The sequence below is a fragment of the Mauremys mutica genome, chromosome 1 (genome assembly GCF_020497125.1).
Source record: "Mauremys mutica isolate MM-2020 ecotype Southern chromosome 1, ASM2049712v1, whole genome shotgun sequence".
In the NCBI taxonomy this organism is placed as follows: Eukaryota; Metazoa; Chordata; order Testudines; family Geoemydidae; genus Mauremys; species Mauremys mutica.
In genome coordinates this window covers 134963541-134983007 of record NC_059072.1, presented here as the reverse complement: position 1 = coordinate 134983007, position 19467 = coordinate 134963541, and the positions used below count along the sequence as shown (strand labels likewise).

The following is a 19467-nucleotide window of genomic DNA, read 5'->3' as shown; positions in this document are numbered from 1 at the left end:
CAAATTGTGATCAGGGATCTGGAGGTGGCATGTAGTTACCTGATCCCTAAGCAGTAGCTGCACAGTCCCATGTAATCCATTGTAAGATCCAACAGTGCATTGTATTGGAGCTTTATTTCTCCTGGGAAAGATCTTATGCCAGCAGCCTGCACTAATATAAAGGGAATTTTGCAAATAGTTGAAGTAGACTCTCCCAGGATCTGCAGTGATGCTATGGCATTGCATTTAGACTTATTTAAATTTGTTTCTAGTCCTAGTATTCCATACCAGTTTTTTCCGGAGGACAAAAGGCAAGCTCAGTTATAAGTACATAGTATTTAGTACATTAAGGATTAGATTTACTGTAATAGCTGAATAACTGTACATGTAGAGCTGTTCTCTCTGCTATGCTCATTCTTACTACTTTTTTTTTTTTTTTTTTTTTTAAGTTTCATACAACAGACGTGAAGTTCCCTGATCTTCCTGGGTTGGAGGACCTGGGCATTCAACCAACTCCCGTAGAACTAAAAGCTATTGAAGTTCTGCGCCGTCACCGCAAATTTCGCTGGCTGGACACTGAGCTGGATGATACAAAACCATCAAAGACTATTCCCATCTAACAGTGGCAAAGGTGGCTTCCAGTGCTTTTCAGACTGCCTTTTTGCTGACCTACTTTTGTTTGGAGAATTCTGTACATACTGAGTAAAATCCCTATGTTGATCATGTAAGCGTTATTTCAGCTGCGTCATCATTTCCATTCAAGTTTTTAATCATGGAGGGGGGGAAAAGTCTCCATGTCTGTAATTCTCTTTTTTTTTAAAGCTCATGTAATCCATGCTGCATGATGTTGCTCAGTTTGTGATCATTAAATGTTTTAGTTCATGGGAGCCTAAACAATACAGTTCAGTTCCTTCTTCCTATCTCAAAACCACTGTACAGTGGGCTCCCTACCTTAGCGTAACCTAGCTCAAACAAATTCAGAGCCCTTGTCCTCTCATCTTCAATACTCCACCAGACTTTAGAAGCCATCCCTTATTATAGGTGGAGCTGGTAGTGCTGCCTGTTAAGGTTGCCCAATAGTTCTCACTATAAGACCCTGTTTTATTTGCTTATATGTTGCCAGAGTTTAACTGTTTGGGATGAAATTTTCCATACTGGGTGTCTGCCTCAAGCTGATCGTTTTTGGGGGAGCGGGGAAATTTCAGCCCAAAGAAGTTCAGCTGTTTTTGAGAACAAGGCTAGGGAAAAAGGTTGTGTTGATCAAAATAATTCTCGTGACTTTTTCTTTGAAAAGCTCAAGTGCCACCATGCTTTGGTGCAGGGGCTTGAAATTTGGCCGGGGTCAGCTTTTGTGTCAGGGATGTGCCTTTTCCTCTTCCTGTAAAAATCTGTCTGAGTTTGGCCAAGTTATAAGGCTTTGAAAACTTATAGTTCACATATGCTCAGTAGAAACCTGCTAGAGCTTTGCAGTTTGATTTTCTCAAAGATTCCATCTGCATGCTGCAGTTTATGAGTAAGCAGGACTGTCCCTGCAATCACAGTTCCCAGCTGCTCATGCTTGTCTGGCTTCGAGCACCAGAACTGAGAATAGGGGGCCTGCCTGTCCTGTGCTCTCAATGCCCTACCCTGCTGGACCCAGGCAGCATGGAAGAGGAAACTGCCTGAATCAAATGCAGAGGGGACAACAGGTTGTGGGTGTAGATTGTGACAAAGAACTAGGTGGAGGAAGACGGGGGTGAGAGGAAACTGGGATTGGGAGTTGGGTGGCAAACTGGGTTGGGCAAGGGGACTGGGAGGTGGGGGGCGGGGAGAGTGAGATCAGACAAGGATGAGGGGGTGAGATAGGGACTGGGACACTGGGGACAGAGAACGTGTGTCTGGAGGTAACTGGAAGCTGAGATAGGAGAGATCAAATGAGGAACGAGGAAGGGAGGAATTGTGTCTAGCTGGGCAAGAAGATTGGTACTGGGGTTGGGTGTGAGGAGAGGGGACGGGGACAGGACATCCAGACGGGGAGATTAGTACTGGCTGGACAAGGAAACTGGCAGAGGGATGAGAGGTTTGAGGAGTGAAGATGGATTGGCTAGGTGAGGAGAATCGATCTGTAACAAAAGAACCAGGGAGGAGCCTGAGCCATAACTTAGATAAGGGCAGGTGGGAGGGGACATGGTAGAATGTGTCACATGTGGGTGAAATGAGCAAAAGTGTCTGTGTCCACCAGAGAATACACCCTTCCAGAGCCTGCAATGGAACCCAAAATTTCTGAGTCTCACTATTCCTCTGCTGCCCGTGTGTTTCGCACATATTTGCTGACAGTGCCCCTCCTTGTCTAGTGCTGATCTACCTAGAGGATGACAACCTACTACTGCTATCTTTTATCCCATTAGGTGAAGTGGCAGAAGTCTGTGTCATGGATCTAATGGTTCCAACCCTGCTGATGAACAAAGTGGATGTTAATATGATGCCCAATGATGGAATTTGTGTTTTCATTTTGCTTTTTTAAAAACTAGGAAATTACACATATATAAAAGAGTTAAAAGAATAGTAAGGTTGCAAAGTTAAGCACTCAGAAGTTAGGAAATGCCAGAATGAAGGTTGCCTGTGCAATCTTAATCTATCCCTTGTGATTTAATTAAGATTGCACAGAACTATTATGATGCAGTCTTTAATTACATGATCAGTACTGTTTTCTTTTCAGAGGCCCCCTACTTTATTCAGTGCCCAGGAGGGACGTGCTCCGGGGTTGAATTAGCAGTATGTAGTGAAAGAGACTGTTTCTGTAGGACCTGTTTCATTTTTTGAAGATGTGCAATGAATAAGGCTGAGGATTGCAGGAAGAGAAAGTAAGGGCTCATAGTAAAGGCAGTTGAATGCTGCCCATGAGAATTACATTCTATCCCAGTCTCTGTTAGAGCTCCTGTGTGATGCTGGACAAGTCACTTAAACCAAGATTTTCTCATATGGTCACTTCGTGTTCCTCATTTCCTGGGTGCCTGACTTGAGACCCAGGGTTTGACTTGCAGAAGTGCTGAGCACTCTCACTGCAAATGAAGTCAGTGGGAGTTGTGCTTTGAGCATATAAAGTGGTACATAATGAGAGACGGTTGGAAAAAATCAGATACAGGATAGTTCAAATCGGGTACTCCAGTAGTAGGTACTTTGGTCCTGAAATCTCTGTGCCTAAGGCCTGGTCTACACTGGGTGGGGGATCGATCTAAGATACGCTACTTCAGCTATGAGAATAGCGTAGCTGAAGTCGACGAATCTTAGAGTGAATTAAAATTACTTTGCGTCCTCGCGGTACGCTGCGGCTCCCCCGTTGACTTTGCTTCCGGCTCTCGCTGAGCTGGAGTCCAGCAGTCGACGGGAGAGCAATTGGGGGTCGATTTATTGTGTCTCCACTGCAAGTGATAAATCAATCCCTGATAGATCGCTGGGATAGACCCGCTGATCCGGCGAGTGGTGTAGATGTACCCTACCTTTCCCAGCTATAAAATGATAACCCCTCCCCTCAGAGGAGTATTGTTAACATAGATTAAAGGTTATTAAGTGCTCCAATATTATACTGTTGAGTACCATAATAAAACCCATGAGGAAATGAGTAATTCTGTCTTTAGTGTTCAGTGCATAAGGCCTGAGCTACATGTTGAGCAGTGAGGATAAAACAAAATATTGAACAGCAGCTCAGTGGCCATTATCTATCCTATGCACTGGATGAAGCATGCCTGTGGGAAAACATAGTATGTGATCATCTCATTAAAAACTATCATGCATACGCCCAAGGGGGCTGCATTAAGTTTTCATGGGCAACCTTAATTCTGGCACTTCCTGTTTTTTGAGCTCTTGACTTAGCGACCATAATAATGGGGTAATTAACATAATTTTTGTTTGTGTAATTGGAATATAGGGTAAGTTGCTGGCTCTGCCTTGTCTTTTTGACTGCAGATAGCTGTACATCCAATAAACCGTGAAGACTTTTTGCAACTAGAAGGCAACAAAATTCACAGGGTGTGTCTAATCCTGTACTTGGCATCCATGTCATATTGAATAAAGTGGTTCCGTTTCTCTGAAGTACTTTGATAGTTCTAGAGAAGGCTTTAGGTGCAAATTTTACTTCTAGATTAAACATTTGTTCATATGTCATAAAGCCAGAATGGACGATGGTGATCATCTAGTCTGATATCCTGTAGAACATCCTTACATTAAAACCTGTTTGAACTACAGCAGGTGTTCCCGAACTGTGGCATGTGTATACTAGTGGTACATGAGCTTGTTGGAAGAGGCATGCTACTCTAGGGTAGACTTCCATAGGAAGTTATGGAATCCCCATCACTGGAGATTTTTAAGAACAGGTTGGACAAATGGCTGCCAGAAAAGGACTAGGTTTACTTGGTTATGCCTCAACTCAGGGGGTTGGACTAGATGACTTTTCAAGGTCCCTTCCAGCCCTACATTTCTAGGATTCTGTGCTGTAACAGAGTGGTCTGTTCCCTTGAAGGCATAGTGGGGCTTGGGGCCAGCCAGTCCCTGTTACATTACACGGCCTCTTTAAGGAATCAGGTTTTTAAGGGAGCAGCAGACTAGTGGAGAAAGGTAGCTATCTCCTTAACATGATAAAACCCAGCTGATAGGTGACTTCTAGAAAGATTTAAAAGAAGAGGGCAGACAGCCTGGAGAGGAGAGCTACAAGGGAGCATCAAGTCTGGAGTAAAACTCTCTCGTGAGGGTACCAAAAGCAGCAGGAAGACTGGTGAGCTGGGGAAGCCTGCCTCCATCAAACCACGACCGCAAGAAGAAGGGTGGTAGCAGCCTGATGCCCAGGTAAAGCCCCTCACTCCCAGCCAAGATTCCCCACACCTCTATGCCCCTTCTCCCTGAGTCACACACACCAACCACCAGAGTCTTCCCTGCCCCTTCTTTTTCTCTAGACCCCACCCCAAAACAGCCCCCTTGCTCTCCATCCAGAATCCTGTCTCTCAACCTAACCTCATTAGGGCTGGATGGAAAATTGTTCTCCCGGTTCGTGAAACTTTGTGATGTCAAAAAAATTTCATTCTGCATCAGGATGAAACCGAGAACTTTCAACGCTGCTCATGAAAAATTAGCGAGTGCACAAGAGAGGAGGAGACCCGTCCAACCCAGAGTAGCCAATAGCCTGGTGGTCAGGGCACTCATCTGAATCAGGCAGAGCAGAGCGAATGGTCTCCTGCACTACAGGTGTGTGCTCTGACTACCAGGCTGCTCTGAGGTGGGTTTCTTTCTCTCTCTCTCTGGTCTTGACCATAAATTCCATCTTAGACCTGAGAAATCTTTTGTGATGAAATTTTCATCAAAACAGGTAGGTTCCTGCAAAATTTCAGTGTTGACAAATAGACATTTTCCAGCCATCTCTAAACCTCATGTCCACCAACCAACCCTCCCACCCAGTCTTCCCCAGCCAAACTCTCTTCACCTGTGATTTCCTCCAGACAGATCTCCACCAACCAAATTCAAAACCTTTTTTATTATAAGTTCATAAATACTTAAGCTAAGCCTACTATGGCCTAAAAATACACAAGATGGAGAAATGTGCATGTGGTACTTCAGACATCCTCTTTTACAAATATCGTATGTGAACCAATAAAATTTGGGATCCACTGAACTACAGTATATCTTTTAGAGAATCATCCAATCTCGATATGAAAATTTCTTGTGATGGAGAATCCACCAAAAGCCTTGCTAAGTTGTTCCATTGGTTAATTACCTTTACTATCCAAAATGTGCCTTATTTCTAGTCTGTCTAGCTTCAGTTTCTGCTATTGCATCTTGTGCCTTTGTTTGCTACACTGAAGAGCCCTCTATTATCAAATTCTGTTCCCCATGTAGGTAGTTACAGACTGTGATCAAACACGCCTTAACATTATTCTTTTCCACTGTTTCATTGCCATATGCCTTATTCCATAATTTAAATCTCTTCATTACTGTCTCATTCACCACTTGTACTTCAACTAGTTTAGAGTTTTCTGGTTGCCTCCATCTGTCAGATTTGATGTAACTTTTCTAAGCTAAATACAATACAGAGCCTCTGCAGCATCTGCTAAGATGAGGGCAGGATGGCATATAGTTCATCATGCCTTCCCAACTCATTCATGGTAGAACATTTGGTTAGTCAAGAGACAGCATGGTCCAGTGGCTAGTGCACTAGACTGGGCATATGGAGAGCTGTGTTCTGTTCATAACTCTACCCTCTGTTTGCTATGTGATCATGGGCAGATCAGTTAACCTCTCCTGTGCCTCCATATCCCCATCTGTAAAATGGGGATACTGATACTTGCTCTCCTCTGTAATGTCTGAGATCTTGGAATGAAGAGTTCTATGTAAGTGCTAGGAAATATTATTTGGGGGGAATAAATTTAAACTGGAAAGTGAAACATTCAAGAAGCTTTCCAGAATCTGGAAATGTCAAAGAATTTTACTGTAGAAATATCTGGTGCAAAATACAATGAGGGCCAGACGCTGAGAGATGCTGAGCATCTGCAACTTCCACTGACTTCTGTCAATTTGCCCATGTTCTGCTCCTTTCAGGATTTGTTCCTCTGTGAGGGGATTCTAGATTCATAGAGTTTAGGTCCAGAAAGGACCTAGTGTGACCTGCACATCACTCCCACCCAATTACTCCTGTTCTGAGCCGAATAACCTGGCTTAGACTAAAGCGTGACATTTCTTGTCTAGGAGGGGTTGTAGGATAGGTATAAAATTAAAGAATTAAAGTTAGCTTACGTTTGGTTACGGAAATATGTGTGTGTTGTAAAGAAAGGCCTTGAATAGCAAGTAGAAGAAAAGCCTTGAAAGTTATAAGTTATAATGCCAGAAGGAATGAAGTAGGGAGGATGTCTGGTTCAGAGAATAACTAATGAGATAAGAGGAAGTTTCTAAAAAGAAGGCCTCTGACCGATAGGGATGACTGACTGCAAATGGTTTTAAATCAAGCAAAGAGAATCTGTCTTAAAATGAGCCAACACAGCCCTTCGCTACCCACACACCAGTGTTAAAGCTTGTGTGAATCCAGGTGCAATGGGAAAACTGTTGGACAGAAAGGAGAAGGGGAGGAAAGGCCTTGGGAAGAAAAGAGGTTGTAAATCTTCTCCTGATTAAGACTGGAAATAAGGGTGAATTAGTTTTTAGCTGACATCAATAATTGGCAATGATCACTTGTTGGTTAAAGGGTATAAAAAGTAGACTCTTAAAGAGGTTGTTGATAATACCTGCCTGACCATGCTGGAGCTGACCAATAAACACCCCTTGGTTTAGCCTGTTTGTAAGTATCTTGATTAAATGCTTATAAATGTCTTACTCTTTGGACATAGTAAATTGCTTATCATTTAGGCTTTCTAGGCATGTTTAGAGCAATTGTATACGTACCATTTGGCCTTTGGATTTAATAAAGGAATTTATAGTTAAATAAATAATTGGTGGGTTCCCATATTAATAATATTTGAAATTATTCCAACAGAGGTGCTGTTTGGTAAAATGATTGGTAGCACAGAATATGGAGTGTGTGGTGCTGATTCAGGTTTCGTTTCTCTTTGTCACTGGAGAAGGGTACCGTTTTTGGTCAGGAGAGTGGTGTTGGCTCGTAAAAATTTCCTACACTCAAAGTTTAAATTTGAGAGGGCTTGGAGGGTGGGGGAGACATCTTGATGTTTGCAAAGTCAGGAAAGGGGAAGAAGAAAGGACCTGTTTTCTCTATTTGTTGTATTTAATTTAATTGTTATAAGAAAACAAACAATTGACATTTCATGATTTTGTAGTGGAAAAAGTATTATTCCAATAGTGAATACTATAGTGGATACTAACTCTCAGCTCACAATGAATTGGTACAATGAAGCTATACACTTTGCTGCAGAAGGATCTTCAAATGCGGGCACTTGAAAATGTAGACAATCCTGTTTCCTCTTTGCAGGAAACTGCTCAAAGCCATTTAAAGGTGAAACTAAGGTTTCATATAAAACACAAAGGTTGTTTGCCACATTGACCACAGGAGGGCACTACTAGAGCAGAGAGAGATGGCATTTTTGTAAAGCTGGGCTCATCTGAACCCTCTGACAGTGATCCCCTCTCCGTGCTTTGCCCTCTGACTTTTGCCATCCATGATCTCTGTGCTCTGCCTGCAGTCAGATAGAGTTTATCAAAATACTCTCCCAGCTCAATCACCAGGCTGGAAATGTGAATAGACTCAGCTATGTGGGGTCCAGGAACAATGGGGAACACACGGTTCTTGAGGTTACAGTGCTGCTGCGGTTGAGAGGATTAAAAAAGGAAGAGAGAAAACTTTACCACCAGGCAACCACCACACACATCTGAGTAATACCATTCAGCAGGGGGACAGGATATTTGGAAGGCATGTTAAACTTCTTGGTGTCATATACCACTTTCAGGCACCAGTGGCGCTCTCACTGATCTGGATGGGGGTTGCATGTGTATGGATCAGGGCAATATGGTATGTTTTCCCACAGGTGTTTTCTGAGTGTGTGCTCACATACTAATGGACTTATTGAAAAAGTAAATTAGAAGGGCATTATTGCAGGTTTTTGCTGGCTTACGTTGGAGATGCTGGCAGCCCTTGTCTTCTAATGCTGACATAGCTAGTTGCTAGTGTAACGAATAGGAGGTGGGGAGAAATGTCTCTTTAGGGGCTGCAAATTATTTTAAAGGGTCATTGTATGCTTGTTGAGGTCCTCATATGTAAATTCTGTGGAACACCTCTGGAGATGCCTGTATGTAAGGGATTCACCCAAACTGTGAAATATCCAGAACACAAGACCTGGTGGTGATGGGGGACTTTAACAACGCAGACGTTTGTTGGAAAAGTAATACAGCAAAACACAAAATTTCCAATAAGTTCTTGGAATGTATTGGGACAACTTTTTGTTTCAGAAGATAGAGGAAGTAACTAGGGAGACAGCCATTTTAGACTTGACTCTAACATGGAGGAATTGGTTGAGAATCAGAAGGTAGAAGGCAATCTGGGTGAAAGCGATCATGAAATGATGGATTTAATGATTCCAAGGAAAGGAAGGAGTGAGAGTAGTGGAACAAGGGCAATGGATTTCAAAAAGGCAGATTTTAACAAATTTGGAGAAGTGGTAAGAAAGGCCCTGGGAAGAAAATCTAAGAGATAAAGGAGTTTAGGAAAGCTGGAAGTTTCTCAACTATCCATGTGTGAAGAAAAGTTAGGAAGAATAGTAAGAAGCCAATATGGCTCCATGAGGAGCTCATCAGCGCCGTGAAAATCAAAAAGGAATCCTACAAAAATTGGAAACATGGACAAATTGCTAAGCTGGAATACGAAAGAATAGCATAAGTACGGAGGGACAAAATCAGAAACATCAATCAGGGGACATAAAAGGCAATGAGAAGTGGTTCTTTAAATACACGAGGAGAAGGAAAGATGAAGGAAACTTAGTGAGGAAGGAGAGCTAATAACTCCTGACATCAAAAACGCTGAGGTGTTTGCCTATTTTGCATCAGTCTTCACTGAAAAGGTTAATGGCGACCAGATATTCAGTGCACTATTAACAAGAGGGAAAAAATGAAAGCCAAAACAGGGAGAGAAGAGGTTAAAGAATACTTAGATAAATTAGATGTATTCACGTTAGCAGGGCCTGATGAAATTCATCCTTGGCTATTTAAGGGATTACCAGAAACAATCTCAGAACTGTGAGCAACTATCTTCCAGAACTTATGGAGGATGTGTGAGATCTCAGACAACTGGAGGAGGACAAACATAGAGGACCTGAGGAATTATAGACCAATCAGTCTAACTTCAATACCTGTAAAGGTACTGGAACAAATTATTTAACAATCACCTAGATCATTTAATTGTAAGCACCTAGAGTTATAAAGACTGGCCATCATGGATTTGTCAAAAATAAATCATGTAAAACTAACCTAATTTCCTTCTTTGATAAGGTTACTCACCTCATAGATGGGGGGTGGGGGGAAAGAAGGATTGAAATGTCTTGTTTTTAGTAAGGCTTTTGACAGTCCCACATGACATTCTCATAAGATAACTAGGGAAATACAGTCTAGATGAAATTACTATAAGGTGGGTGCACAACTGCTTGAAAGACTGTACTTAAAGTAGTTATCAATGGTTAAATGACTCATTCATGACTACAAAGGAATTTTGTGATAGAGCTGGGACTAGAACCACGATATCCTGCCTTCTAATTTCGTATTTAAGCCTCAAGACCAGGCCTGCACAACATATGGCCGGCCTGCAGAACCTCACTCTGCGGCCCGTGGGGGGATTCTGAATCCCCCACACACGGCGCTCTGCGGGCAGCCCAGAGCCCTTTAAATCCCAGCCGCGGCGGGCAATCAAAGGGCTCTGGGTTGCCCGCAGCCGCGGGGAGCACAGAGCCCTTTGAATCCTGGCCCGCGGCCGCTGATTGCCTCCTCCATGGACCCCTGCTCTAACTGCCCTCCAGGACCCCCACCCCCTATCTAACACCGCTGGTCCTTGTCCCCTGATACCCCTCTCGGGGGACAAGGAGCAGCAGCACCCGCTATCTAAATGCCGTTGCTCCTTGTCCCCCGATTGCCCCCTCCTGAGACCCCTGCCCCTAACTGCCCCTTGGGACCCCAGCCCCTATCTAAGCCTCCCTTCTCCTTGTCCCCAACTGCTCCCTCCTGAGATCCCCCCCCCGCACTTCCCCTCAGGATCTCGCCCCCTACCTGTCTCCTGATGAACCCCTGAGACTCCCATGCCTATCCAACTGCTGCCTGTCCCCTGACTGCCCCTCCGAACCTCCGCCCCATCCAACTCCCCCGTCCCTTGACTGCCCCCCGGAACCCCTTACCCCTTCTCCAACCCCCAGCCCCCTTACTGTGCCACTCAGACCAGCGTGTCTGGCTCCATGCAGCTCCAGACACATTGCTGCCATGCTCCCCCGCTTAGCCCCCCCTGCCCAGCACCTGCCTTCCAGATTTGAACACCTCAAAATTCAGGAGTGCTCAAGCTCAGTTTGGGCAGCTGTTACTTCATTTCTCCCAAATCAAATATACTGATCCACTGTAACTTGCTGTAGAAAAAGTAGGATAAAATTGAGCAAGAAATGTTTATTAGCACTGGAATTGCTATTTTCAACAGCCATTGCCTTTTTGTTTGTTTAAAAGGAAGACAGTGATATTGCATTGGCAAATTCCCCATAGAAAGAAAGAGTGGAACAAAAGAATAATAAAGGCACCTCAACTTTCCTTCATTTATGGAGGACAGTCTTATAATATACATCCAGATATCCTCCAATCACACAAGCTGAAAATTGTTCCACTTTACTGCAGCTCTGTAACCATATGGGAACCAATCCTGTCTGTGTTTTGTGCACATCCAAAATTCCTGCTGAATGACCCACCCTGGGAGTGAGTTACCAGTGCCCAGGGCTGAGGCGGCAGGAGGTGTTTGGGGGGGGGGAGGGGCACTGGTGGGGGGGGAGCCCAAGGCTGGGGCAGCAGCGGGGTGGGGGGAAGGCACTGGTGGGGAGGAAAGGGGGGAGCCCAGGGCTGGGACAGGGGGCAGACAAATTTTTTTTTGGTTGGGGCAGCAAAAAACCTAGAGCCGGCCCTGCCGGGTTCCCCTAGCTGCCGGAGCCCCGGGCCCTTTAATTTGCCCCTGAGGGCTCCCAGCACCTCTTCAGCTGGGAGCCCCTGGTTGATTTAAAATCAAGTATCACCTCCCCACCCCCAACCTTCCTTTTTGGTCCACAGCTGTTTTGGTGGGGTGGAGCTGGGGAAGGAGGGTTTGTTCCTGCAGGGCTGGGCAGTGCTGGGGCAGGGTGTTTCCGCGAGGCCGGGAGGTACTGGAGGGGCGTGTTTCCGCGGGGCCAGGAGGTTTTGGCCCTCAGCTGTTTTCTTTGGAGGAATGAGGCCCTCGCCGCTTTACGAGTTGTGCAGGCCTGCTCAAGACCATCTCTTCTTGCTTGAGTAAATGAGGCATGTGCCCGCTTCAGGTGGACTAAATTCTACATGAAGCCTGTTTTTAAAAGTAAAAGCACTAGATCTCTCAATTCGTCCATGAGTCCATCCTTTATTTTTACACTTGTTCGGCTGAATGAATCGAAGCCTTATGCTCAACTCTTGGTAGGATTTTTGATTGTTCTTCAGTTACTGATAGCTGTTACAAATTCATATCAGCATTTTCCATATACATTGAAACTTCTGTTGCAACTCACTTTTGTCTCATATCCTGTGAGATGATACCAGGGGTTGGAATAATATTAAATATGTAATTATTAAATATTCCTCAAAGCCCCCTTCCTTAAAGCTATGGATAGGAGGAAAGGCTATTTTTATGCTGTATTTCTCTGTCAGTAATGCACTAACTTGAAAATTGCAACCAATCAATTCCAAAATTTTAAGAGAATGTTCTAGGCATCAAGGGGTAGTCTCATATTGATTTTTGGTGAAAGTCAGAAAACTGGAATAGCCTTATTTTAGTGGAAATCAGGCTTTTCCTGCTTTCTGATTTTCATCATAATCAATAGGTTTCTGACCAGCATGGGAGAGGAGCAAAGGGGCCTGGCTGGGTATATAGCTGGCCTACAAAAGTAATAAAGTGTGTGACTCTCTAGATCACCAGAACCTTAGTAGATTCTTTGTAGGATTTTTAATTTATCTTCAGTCCTTGCAAATTCATCTCTACATTTTCCATATACATTGAAACTTCTGTTCCAACTCACTTTTGTCCCATAGTTCTGCAGGCTGACAGGAGGGGTTGGAATATTAAATTTCTCTTCAAAGAACCTTTCTTAAACCCATGGTTAGGCAGAGAGGCTATTTATTTTTATGTTGCTTATGTCCTTTCAGTGCAACAAAAGGAGTTGTGACATACAAGGAACCATCTTACAGCCAAATTTGTGGCCCTCAATACTTGCATGAGAAAAGGAATCTATCATCTTTTCATAAACAACAAGTTTAGTACTGGCCCTATTTGTATTTTATGTTCAGTGAGTATTTACATTTCACCTTATTTTCTCCTGTCCGTTTTATTGTTAGCTTTCTCACGCAATGCTTTTTACAGATGAAAACTCAATCTCTGTCCCCATGACCTTAAAATCAAAGGCTCCAAACCAGCTTCTTGGAAAAGTTGGTTGGAATCTTTTTGGTGAAATTATATTTCATAGCAATATGCTGTTTTGTCAAAGCTGAAACATTTTGTGGAAAGGTTTTGAGAGAGACTTTACTACAATCTGTAGCCTGGTGATGAGGGACCTGGTCTGGGACGTGGGAGACTGAGGTTTAAGCCCCTGCTCGGCCTGATTCAGACTGATCTGTTGTTTCATCCTGAGTGTCTTCAGTGGAAATGCAAGGTGCTGCATGGCCCTCAGCATCAGGCCATAAAGACTTTAATGTCAGGAATTAACATACCCATTTCCATCCCCCCCACCCAGTATTTAGCCTACATTTTCTTTTCAAATCAGTTCTAGTTATACATACCCATTGTGCCATTTGAAGTATCAGTTTCCCCCCTTGCTGCAGATACCTTTCAAATGTTTGCAGATGGCTATCATGCCACATCTTAGTTTTTGACTCATTTAGACAGCTATCCACATTTCTCTGCCTCCATAAATCAATACCTTCTGCCCAATGACCTTCTCTGAACTCCTTCCCAATTGTCTATGTTTCACCAACAGAAGTTGGTCCACTAAAAGATATTGCCTCACCCACCTTGTGTTTCTACATTTTTGTAGTTATAAGGTGTCCAGGCTGAGCACAATATTCCGGGCATGGTCTCACCAGCCAGGAACTATTCTCTCCCTGGCCTGTGATGGGATGCCACTGTACTTAAAATCCTGAATCATACTGCCTCTCCACCGACTCCCCGCCTTACCACATTGTATCTAATTCGATCATAATTACCTCAGGTTATGCTGACATCTAGACTTCTCCCATTAATTTACTATAGCCTTGTTAGTTTGCATTTTTCCTGGATAATCTAACTTTGTTGCTCTCTGTCCATGTTTCCAATTTTTCTAAATCCCTCCATTATTTTCAGACCCACTGGTTTTCCCAACACTTCTCTGATAATATCATCTGTTTATTTCATTAGCATGCTCTTTATTTACCCTTCAAAACTATTCATGAAGATACTAAATTAGACTGATTGTTCCACCATTTTACTAAGTAAAGAAGACAGGGGATGGATCACTTGATTACCTGTTCTGTTCATTCCCTCTGAAGCACCTGGCACTGGCCACTGTCAGAAGACAGGATACTGGGCTAGATGGACCATTGGTCTGACCCAGTATGGCCATTCTTATGTTCTTATGTTAGATTTGCCATGCAATAATTGCCAGAGTTGTCATTCTTCCTCTTTTCTTTAAAATATAGGATCTGAGTTTCTAATGTGTTATAATAATAATAATCTTCAGACTGTCTTTATGCATCACAAAGGGAAAAAAAGTTTAGGTTTAACCCCTAAGATTTGATATGTAAATCATAACCAGAAAGACTATTCACACTTCTGATTTTGTAACCTTTGAGAATTAAGAAAAGAAGAAAAAATATTCAATCAATATTGATCAATGTTTCTACAGGGGTTTTTGCAGAGGCAGATTAAGATTTATTGGGGCCCTAGACACACACAACATTTCGGCCCCCTACTTTTTAACATGAGCATAATAGCCTCAGGCAGGTGCAAAGGGGTAGGAGGGTGTTGCCCCCCACACTGAAGGCCTTGGGTCAGAGGTGACAGGAGGAGTGGTACCGCATGTGGTTGCTGCCTTGAGCACAAAACCCAGGTGGCAGCGGGGGTAGCCTGTCACCAGGAGCAGGAGGGACCCGTCATGGGGAAGCAGGTCAGCCTGGCAGCAGCAGGACCCTGTGGGAGGCAGCCAGGCTGGAGCGGGACCTGGTGGAGGCAGACACTGAGTAAGCCTGGGTGGAGTGCAGCAGCCACTAAGGCCGGGCCAATAGCAGCGGGAGCTGTGCCAGAGGAGCTCTCCCGGCCCGGCTCCTCATTGCCTGTGACCTTCCTAGGGCTCCCCACCATCTCCCAGCCGGGGCATGGTCTCCTCTCCCCACAGAGCATGTCTGTAAGCCCTGGGGAGGGGGCAGGAGGCTGGACTGGAGCCCCTGCCTCTGGGTCCCACTGGGAGCAGCATGCCCTGGGGAGCGACACGGGCTGAGGGCTTCTTTCTGGCAGCCCAGTCCCCTCCCAGGGCAGGTGGAGGGACCAGGGCTCCCCATAGAGGCCCAGGCTTCCTGGGAGGCTCTTACTACAGCCCTGCGTTGGCTTCCAGCCTGGCCAGGGAGCAGGGGCTTGGGGGAAAGAGGAGGAGCTGGGGATGGGGCCACGGTTCCGGTGCCAGTGGGCCCCCCCACTTTTACCCAAGTTCTGGCACTCCTATAGGGGCCCCCAAATTGGCCGGGAAGTGGGCCTGTGCATTAATCTGTCAGTGGGTTTTTGTTTTGTTTTGGATCTTATGTTATGTAGTTCACTGAGGTGAAGAAATCTAGAATCTAAAACATCTGGTTTTCTTGATACTCAAATGACTTAGAAGTGAGAGGAAGTAATTTTTAAAAACACCGTTAGGGGTGTATGTTTAAATCGGAGCCTCTTCTACCAACAATTTGAGTTTCCAGTCGGTTAGGCTTATGTTTGGGTACTCTCTGGTCACTTTGTAACTCACTGGTATAGTGATGGTGCCTATGTGTAGGCTGTTTGGGTTCCTGTTCCTGTCTGGGACCCAGTAGAGTACTTCAGCACTTGCTTAGTCCCATTACTTCAATTTAATTTCCTTGGCTGCTCAAAGATAAAAAACTTGGTGCTGTCACAGAGGTGCTGTTGCCCAGACACTATTCCCCCTCTGTGGCCCACCAAGGACACTCACTTAAAGGTTTCCAGCTCCCAGCTGTCATCTCTCTTAGTATTGACTGGGAGGAAAATCAAGAAAGAGAGATGACAGCAATAGAGAAAGGATAGAGCCGTGGGTAGGAGAATGAACAGTCAGGTAGGTGATACTGGCAGTAGAATGACTGTATCTAATCAGATGAGGAATCTGGGTGAAGCCAAGCAGAAGAAACTAAGCTGTTTGTACACCAGCGCAAGGATCCTGGGTAACAGAATGAAGGAACTAGAACGACTGGTGCAGGAGGTGAAACCAGATATTACAGGGATAACAGAAACATGGTGGAATAGTAGTCATGACTGGTGTTACAGATATTGAAGGGTATGTGCTGTTCAGGTCGACCTAAGTTACGCAACTTCAGCTATGTGAATAATGTAGTTGGAGTTGACGTAACTTAGATCAACTTACTGCAGTGTCTTCACTGCGCTGCATTGACAAGAGACACTCTCTTGTCGACTTACCTTACTCCTCTCATTCTGATGGAGTACTGGAGTCGAGTGGAGAGCGCTCTGTGGTCAATGTAGCGGGTCTAGTGCAGCAGCTTCGATCCCCGGTAAGTGTAGACATGGCCAAGGTAGACTGTAAAGAAATGAGAAGTGATAGAATGGATCAGACAGAGTCTGTTTGAGTCAAAATCACTTTGGGGAAGAAAGCTACTAGAGCCTCCCTTGGGATAGTGCTTGAGGTATGCTACAGGCCCCCAGGACCTGATCTGGATATGGATAGAGACCTTTACTATTGTTTTCAATGAGATAAATACTACTGGGAATTGTGTGATTATGGGAGATTTTAATATCCCAGATATAGATTGGAGGTCAAGTGCTACTAAGAATGGTAGGGCCCAGACTGTCCTGGATGTGAAAGTTGACAGATTTCTTCACCAAATAGTTGCCGAACCAACAAGAGGTGATGCCATTTTAGATTTAGTATTGGTGAGTAGTAAGGTCCTCACAGAATAACTCGTTATAGGAAACAACCTTGGTTCAAGTGATCATGAGCTAATTCAGTTTAAACTAAATGGAAGGATAAACAAAAATAGGTCTGCAACTAGGGTCCATGATTTCAAAAGGGCAAATTTTTAAAAAATTAATGGAATTGTTTAGAGAAGTGGACTGGATTGAATAACTCAAAGATCTGAATGAGGTGGAGGTTTAGAATTACTGTAAGACAAAGTTGCAGAAACAATCTGAAACCTGCATCCAAAGCAAGGATAAAAAATGTGTAGGGAAGGGTTGCAGACCAAACTGAATGAGCAAGTATCTCAACAGGTGATTAGGAGAAAGCAGAAAGCCTACAGGAATGGAAGTTGGGATGAATCAGGAAGGAAAGCTCTACCTTGGAGGTCAGAAAATGTAAGGATAAAATGAGAACTGCCAAAAGCCAAGCAGAGTTGGACATTGCAAAGGAAATTAAAAACAATAGTGAAAGATTCTATAACCATATAAATAAAAAGAAAGCAAGGAAAGAAGAAGTGGGCCCACTAAATGCTGAGGATGGGGTGGAGATTAAAGATAATCTAGGCATGGCCCAACACCTAAACAAATACTTTGCCTCAGTTTTTAATAAGGGCAATGAAGAGTTTAGGGGTAGCAGCAGGGTGGCTAATGGAAATGACAATATGAAAATAAAAATTACCACATCCAATGTGGAAGTCAAACTGAAACATCTTAATGGGATTAAATCAGCAGGCTCGGATAATCTCCATCCAATAATTTTAAAGGAACTGGCATATGAAATTGCAAGCCCAATAGCAAGGATTTTTAACGAATCCATAAACTCGGGGGTTATACCCTATGACTGGAGAATTGCCAATATAGTTCCTATTTTTAAGAAAGGGGAAAAAGGTGATCTGGGAAACAGGCCTGTTAGTTTGACCTCAATTGTATGCAAGGTCTTGGAACAAATTTTGAAGGAGAAAGTAGTTAAGGACATAAAGGTGAATGGTAATTAGGATAAAATATAACATGGTTTCCAAAAGGTAGATTGTGCCAGACTCTTTGAGAAGATAACTGATTTTTTAGACAAAGGAAATGCAGTAGATCTAATCTTGCTGGCATTCAGTAAGGCATTTGATGTAGATCTACATTGGAAATTATTACTTAAATTGGAAAAATGGGGATTAATATGAGAATTGAAAGATGGATAAGGAACTGGTAAAGGGGAGACTACGATGGGTCATGCAAGGTGAACAGTCAGGCTGGAGGAACCTTCTTAATGAAGTTCCTCAGGGATCAGTCTTGGGACCAATCTTATTTAACATTTTTATTAATGCCCTTCGCACAAAAAGTGTGAATGAGTTAATAAAATTGGCAGATGACATAAAGTTGGGAGGTATTGCCAATAAGGAGGAGGACCGGGATATCATACAAGAAGATCCGGATGACCTTGAAAACTGTAGTAATAGAAATGGGATGAAATTTAATAGTGCAAAGTACAAGGTCATATACTTAGGTACTAACAAAAAAAATTGTTTCTGGGGACTTATCAATTAGAAGCGACAGAGGAGGAGAAAGACCTGGGTATATTAGTTGATCACAGGATACTATGAGCTGCCAATGTGATCCAGCTGTGAAAAAGGCTAATGCAATCCTAGATTGCATCAGGCAAGGTATTTCCAATAGAGATAGAGAAGTGTTAATACCATTATAAAAGGCACTGGTGAGACCTCATCTGGAAAACTGTGTGCATTTCTGGTCTCCCATGTTTAAAAAAGATGAATTCAAACTGGAATAGGTGCAGAGAAGAACCACTAGGACTATCTGAGGAATGGACAACCTACTTCATTGGAGGTGACACAAAGAGCTTGGCATGTTTAGCCTAACCAAAAAAAGGCAGTTATAAATTACCACACAGCTTGCTTGCTTAAAAGGTAAAAACATTGCATAGAGAACGTATTAAAACAACAAAAGTTTCTATATACAAACTAAACAACAGCTAGGCAGATCAGCTGTTTCTTTATACAGCTGCTGTTTAGGCCTTTGATCTTGGCCTTTTGTTAGGTTATCAGCTGACAAAGACCTTGTCCTCAGTGCATAGCTTCAAAAGGCTGGATTATGGCTAACTGGAGTGGGGGTGTGACGTTATGAGTATAATATAATATCTCATTAAAAGGTGACAGGGCCAGAAAGAGTTAATTAACTCATAGACTGACCTGACCCATGGGTGAACCTTAAGGACTGTAGGAAGATATGTAAATGAACAGAGCTTTGAAATGCAAGTCTGCATTGTTAGAGGTGGAAGGGGAAATGTTTGCTCAGGTCTTGTGATGTAAGCAAACAAGTCTCGTCTATTGCTATAGTTTTAATTCAAAGATCAAAAAAGGAATATTAACATTTATGATGATACTTGAGTGAAATAGAATTATTGTCTATGTGTCTCTTTGAAGGTTGTGGTAACCTGTATCTGAACTGTTTAATGGATAAATTACTCTGTGCTAATTGCCAGGAGATTTGGGAGAAGGAGTTAAGCCTATTGTGGAAATGTATAAGAAGCCTGGGACGCGATCCTCCTTCATCTCAGATCTGCTTTGGGTTTCAAGAGGAGGAAACCTTAAGCCACAAGGATTGAGATCCGCAGTCACTGACTGGAGCCACCCTGA

General features: G+C 43.6%; 1 protein-coding gene across 1 annotated transcript in view; it reads left to right on the top strand.

Annotated features, from left to right (window-relative positions):
- Window positions 1-704, top strand: part of NDUFA9 (NADH:ubiquinone oxidoreductase subunit A9) — a 35899-nt gene extending 35195 nt beyond the window's left edge. Inside the window, exon 11 of the mRNA XM_044996775.1 lies at window positions 429-704. Within this exon, the coding sequence (XP_044852710.1) occupies window positions 429-599 (171 nt within the window). The 3' untranslated portion in view covers window positions 600-704. The remainder of the gene's footprint in view (window positions 1-428) is intronic.
- Window positions 705-19467: the final 18763 nt, after the last annotated feature.